The sequence below is a fragment of the Bombina bombina genome, chromosome 7 (genome assembly GCF_027579735.1).
Source record: "Bombina bombina isolate aBomBom1 chromosome 7, aBomBom1.pri, whole genome shotgun sequence".
In the NCBI taxonomy this organism is placed as follows: Eukaryota; Metazoa; Chordata; class Amphibia; order Anura; family Bombinatoridae; genus Bombina; species Bombina bombina.
Genome location: NC_069505.1, coordinates 49,696,420 through 49,702,261, shown reverse-complemented (window position 1 = coordinate 49,702,261; position 5,842 = coordinate 49,696,420). Strand labels below are relative to the sequence as shown.

Here is a 5,842-nt window from a genome sequence, read left to right as displayed (position 1 = left end):
CGTGTATAATTATAACTGTGTTGGTTATGTAAAACTGGGGAATTGGTAATTAAGGGATTATCTATCTTTTAAAACAACAAAAATTCTGGAGTTGTCTGTCCCTTTAAGACACTAGCTTTCTCCAGGACGCAACAAATTAAGCCATAGGTGTCAGGCAAAGCAAAATCTAAGACATCAAACAGTATTGTCATAACGGACCCTGATATTTATAGCAAGGCGTCTTGGAAGGCAAAGCATAAAGTCTAACTGTGAAAGTTCTCCAAAACAACGAGTGTTAGGGTGTCCCATCACCAGTGGAATGTCCTACCAATTCAGAGTAACAGTCCTCCTATGGAGGTGCGCTCGGGAAACAAACAGTGATGGTAGTCGATGAATTCCGAAGTTTAGATGCAAGGCAGCTCTTCCGATGAAAGATGAGGCGAGTAGTATCTGTAGCAGGAAGAAGAAGGCGCCAATAGAATAATATCGCTACAAACCAAACATTGAGCAAGGTAATTGAGAATAGTACTCACAAGCAGAGCGGCACTGATTCGTGCCTTCACAAGCAGACCGGGACTTCAGCGTCGCCCGGAAGACCAACATAGGCAATACCCAATCACCGATCAGGAACACACTACCAGCAGCCAATCAGGAACCCGAAGTGGTAACACTATAAATAGCCTGATGAAACGGCTCTGCGTAGCCGAGAAACGCGTTGCATTGTTTTAAAAACATTTTAATAAATTTGTTTTTATATATCCTGCTGGAGTTCGTTCTCCCCTTTATCCATTATCCACCTGACTATTACCGAGGAACCGGAGGGTGTTCCCGGCGTTCTGTGGTGTGTTTTCTTTCCCCAGCTGAGCGTGCAGAGCCCCGGAGTTATTGAGAGGAAGGTGTGTTACCACTTTGGGTTCCTGATTGGCTGCTGGTAGTGTGTTCCTGATCGGTGATTGGGTATTGCCTATGTTTGTCTTCCGGGCGACGCTGAAGTCCCGGTCTGCTTGTGAAGGCACGAATCAGTGCTGCTCTGCTTGTGAGTACTATTCTCAATTACCTTGCTCAATGTTTGGTTTGTAGCAATATTATTCTATTGGCGCCTTCTTCTTCCTGCTACAGATACTACTCGAATGTCCTACCACCCTACCCCACTCCATATCTGGCTATGAGTATGGGAGTCAGCTGCGAGATCTATGAAGAGCCGTATTTTCACCTTGAGTATAACGATCTTCTTTACACTGTGAAGTTGCTCATAGCTAGGATGTATAGATTCCTTAAGGTAACCTCCACACTCGGCTGATAGGCTTTGTGGGAGAGAATCACACCGCACCGTGGCTGGCGTATTGCTTTGTAAGGTGAGGCTGTCAACTCTCCAGTCCCCCCAGTAAAGTTGGTTGTATTCTCTCCCAAGGCAGCGTGCGGCGACCCCACTCTGCACTGGGTCCGGCGAGTCTTGCATATGTTGCGTAGTGCCCCGCTTTGGCTCGCTCCATGTTGGGCCATAGGATTTTGTAGCTGTGATGGAGAGTGTTGACTCCAGTTTCACTGCTTACATTAAAGTCGTTGAGGATTTGTTATTGCTGCCTGCTGAGCCATCTGCTCAGTAACAAGTGGGGTTGTAGAGGACTTTATGTCCCGGCATAGAGTCACCAGATCAGAGAAGTTATCATCCATGTGGCGCAAGAGGGATTCCAGTTGGGTTATGGTGGTATAGATCCACCATAGTCATAGTGGTAGGTTAGCATGAAATACCGCCAAAGTTCCTAGTGGTCTAAATTGAGGTTTAGAGTCATATTTCCACTCATATAAAAGAGGTTTTAGTTGAGCCACCGGCAAATTTGTATATCCTCCATAGATGTACAGAGATAGGTGAGCAATTACTACTTAGAAGCAGTAGTTTAATCAAAGTCATGCCGAAGCTTCTGTAAAATGCGGCTGAGCGCCATCTTGTCCTGGCTCCGCCCCATGAAAGCTATCCTTTATTAAAACAAACTTCACTATTGTGGCAACTCTGTGTTTTCCTCTCTCCCTTAACATGTTCTTCGGGAGATTCTGACACAGACAAGGATCTTACTACTGCAAATCTCAAGCCCCAACCCTTTGACAAGAGTGGCGTTTACATCTAAAGTGGGTAACGCTCCCTCTCCAGCACTTGCTGGTCTTGAATATATAAACATAGCGTTTATTTACAAGTTTAAAATGGCATAACGTTTCGGCACCATTACAGCACCATTGTTAAATGCCCAAACTGGTTCTTAGCAACTGTTTTTAGGTTAATCTCTGACAACATCTTAACATAAGCAATTTAAACCTTACAAACCACATTGTCATGAGGATGCCATCCCATTGTGATGAAGGCACCAAGGTGCGAGGCATCACATGGGCCACATGTGGAGGAAGCAGTTACCATGGTAACAACACTATGTATATTGATAATCCTATTATCAAATGGAGTTAGCATACTTGCGGCTACCTTCTAAGGGAATATGACATCTTATCTACATACCATAAATGCCAAGGCGAATAAGTAGTTTAAGCCCCACAGACCATATTGTTTAACACGTTGGCTCATAATGATGAGGTCATCACGGATGGGACACATGTGTGCCGTGTGTGAAGGGAACCGTTACCGTGGTAACCAGAAAAACAACCTCCACTACATCAAAGTGTATTATCACACTAACATTGATGTCATTACATATGCAGGGTTATGACACACAATTGAGTCCAACCATAGACATTTCATGTACCTACAACATACATGTTATCATATTGCACAATACTGGTGGAATTAAAATCTTATTCACAAAATCATGTTTAACAACTATTAGATTACAGCATGTAGTCACAACAAGTGGTAGTTGTTCATACTGAATGTGAAAGCACAGATTTAAACACATACTGTAAATGTTACCAGAATTGGGTATAAGTTAAATGAACAGTTTAGTCCAACTATATACAAAAATGATACCCCATATTATCAACACCTCATGCTTATCCTTCAGTGACAATCAGAGGATGGTATAAACCAGTGAGACCCCACTAGATCGAGCAATCATGTGTAGCATTACTGGAGAGTGTTACAGCTGGATATTCCATATGTGTCGATCATCTGTTGTAGAATGGGCCAAATTCCATAAGAGTATTCAGTCCTCTGGGTATCCAACATGTAGATCCATTTTGTCTCAAGGCAAAGAAGCTTGTTTGCTCTGTCTCCTCCTCTAGGTAGGGGTGGTACATGGTTGATTACCATGGTACATAGGCTTGAAACACTGTTTATGTTGCACAAAATGTCTCGCAACTGGCTGGTCTTTGTCACCCTCCTTGAGAGCTTCTCTTATGGCAAAGCGATGATTAGCCAATCTGTCCCTAAAGGAGGTTACCGTTTTCCCTACATAAACAAGGGAACATGGGCACATGAGGATGTATATGACATGATCACTGGTGCACGTCAACCTGTGACGAATTATAAACTGTCTATTACTGTGTACATGTTGAAAAGACGATCCTCTCAACATACTGTTACGTCACACAGCTACCACACGTGAAACATCCTTTTTTAGTTCTCTGCATCCAGCAGTGTTTCTGGTAGCACTGTATTGGGTCGGTTTTTACCAGGATACCCCTCAAATTATTAGCCCGACGGTACATCCTCCTTGGCGGCTTTGTCTGTTGGAATGGCAACGTCCTGTCAGATTCAATAAGTCTTCAATTCCTACATACTGAGTGCATTAGCCTTTTATGAGCTGCACCATATGTGGTCACAAATTAATTTCCAATTTCCCTGTATCCATGTCAGACTTGTTCCTTTTTGGGTGTGAAGTTGGGGTTTGTAACAATTTGTCTCTGGTATTATATACCAATTGTGAGTCATAGCCCCTAGCAATTCATTTATCCATCTCTTCCAGTTGGATCATCATAGTGGGAATCTCACTGTTATTACGAATCACTCGAATGAGTGGAGAGCTGATAATCCCCTTTTTTTGATGGTTAGGATGAAAACTATTAGCTGCAAGTAATGAATTTCGGTCTGTGGGCTTTGTGTATAATGAGGTTCCAAACTGACAATTGCCACTCTTAATGACTTTACAGATATTTAAATCGAGAAAATGTACTGTGGTATTGTCATATTCAAGTTAAAAAACGTATAGGGCTATCCAACATATTCAACTCAGTCACCCATGTCATAAGGTCAACCTCTGTCCCTCTCCATATTAAGAACACATCGTCTATATAGCGAATGTAATAGGTGACGTGTGGATGCATAGATGGTTTCATGATCATCTGTTCATACCAGGCCATATATAAATTGGTGTAGCTAGGGGCCATATTTGACCCCATAGCCATCCCCGATATCTGTAAATAATTATTTGTTTCGAATCTGAAATAGGTTTTATCAAGACTTGATCTGACCACCCCCACACCACCATCATGAGGGATGGAGGTGTAGAGGCTATCCACAACCATGGTGACTAAGATGTCACCGTCCTGTAGATCAGTGAAGTCATGTAATATATTAGACTTGATGAGTCCTGGGGTGTGTGACTACTGGTTTAGAAAATAATTGATGTACTTAGCTACATTAAATAATAGGGAATCCCTAGGCCTACCAGGTGGCTTAGTCGTGGTCTTGTGTATCTTGGGCAACATGTACAAAATAGGTACCTTAGGAAAATCAGTTGTTGGAAATGTTAATTCCTGGTCACTCAGGACCCCTGCTACATGTGAATATCAGTAACAGTGTCAAATATATCATTCTTCGGAGTGGGCACAAAAGACAAGCCATGGTTCAAAACTGAAAGTTCATCAGTACTAAGAGACCTGCTGCTAAGATTGAACACAATATTCACTTTTTTTGTTAGTTTTTTCAATTTGCACCCCCCTCGCCTAATGTGTGGACATCTGGACCTTTTATATTTTGGTCCATTAATGGGGACCAAAAATAACCACCCCAGAAAAAGACGAGTGGCCCTGAGTACCAGTAGTGTTGTTACTATTGTCAGCTGTGTCCAGTTCAGATGAGTCCCCTCATACATACACAATGTGTTATGTTCCCTCATGGACAACACGTGTCTTTGCATAGTGTTAAATTGTTGGGGCTTTATTAACTATTTAATAGCTTAGCGTTGTAAAGAAATAGGGCAGAAGCAAAATAACATGTACCACCAATGATTAACCAGCTTTATTGTAAAAGTAAAAGTTTGCTGACCAGCGGCATGCAACCACACACACAGAAACCTGCAGCATTAATAACCCTTCTCTGCACACAGCCCAGCTATCCAAACCTTAAAAGGATAAAAGCACTATTTAAAATAAAAACCTATTTTTAACATGTGTGTTATAGAACTCAAATTAGAATTATGTGAATGCTTTTCTGTTTCCCCCATTCGTATCTAAACATTAGAGCGTCTATATTTGTATTAAAACGAGCTAAAAAGATAAAAACTGTTTTGCTTATTGCTCTTAACGCGTTTCACAAAAATGTCATAAAAGGAACTGCTTCAAATTTTGTCACGGTGTGTGCAAAGGGAGTTATGGGGCAGCTGTAGGAAATGAAAGGGTTAACCCCACTGGCTGTGCATTATGTTGCTGCACTCTCCTACAGCCTAGGGGTTAACTGCACGTAAGGGAATAGAGTCAGCATGTGGAATGTGTTAGTGGTGCCTCTTTAGGGAGGCGGGGTTTAACTATTATAAGGATATTTAATGAGCAAGGCTTCCCCTGGGCCTAACATCAGATTGGTTAAGGAAATTGTGCTCCCTTCTTTTCTCTCTGGGTCTGAACTTAGCACCACAGACCCCTGTTCTGGGAGATCGTGCCCCTTTAGGGTCATAGTCACTTTCTCTGAAAGGTCAAAGTTCAA

At 42.2% G+C, this 5,842-nt stretch overlaps 1 protein-coding gene across 3 annotated transcripts in view; it reads right to left on the bottom strand.

Annotated features, from left to right (window-relative positions):
* Positions 1 to 5,146: 5,146 nt before the first annotated feature.
* LOC128665859 (4F2 cell-surface antigen heavy chain) overlaps positions 5,147 to 5,842 on the bottom strand; it is a 23,052-nt gene continuing 22,356 nt past the window's right edge. For all 3 annotated transcript variants that reach the window (XM_053720093.1, XM_053720095.1, XM_053720094.1), the window contains exon 10: positions 5,147 to 5,842. This exon is cut by the window's right edge and continues 168 nt beyond it. In XM_053720093.1, the coding sequence (XP_053576068.1) occupies positions 5,663 to 5,842 (180 nt within the window). In that variant the 3' untranslated portion in view covers positions 5,147 to 5,662.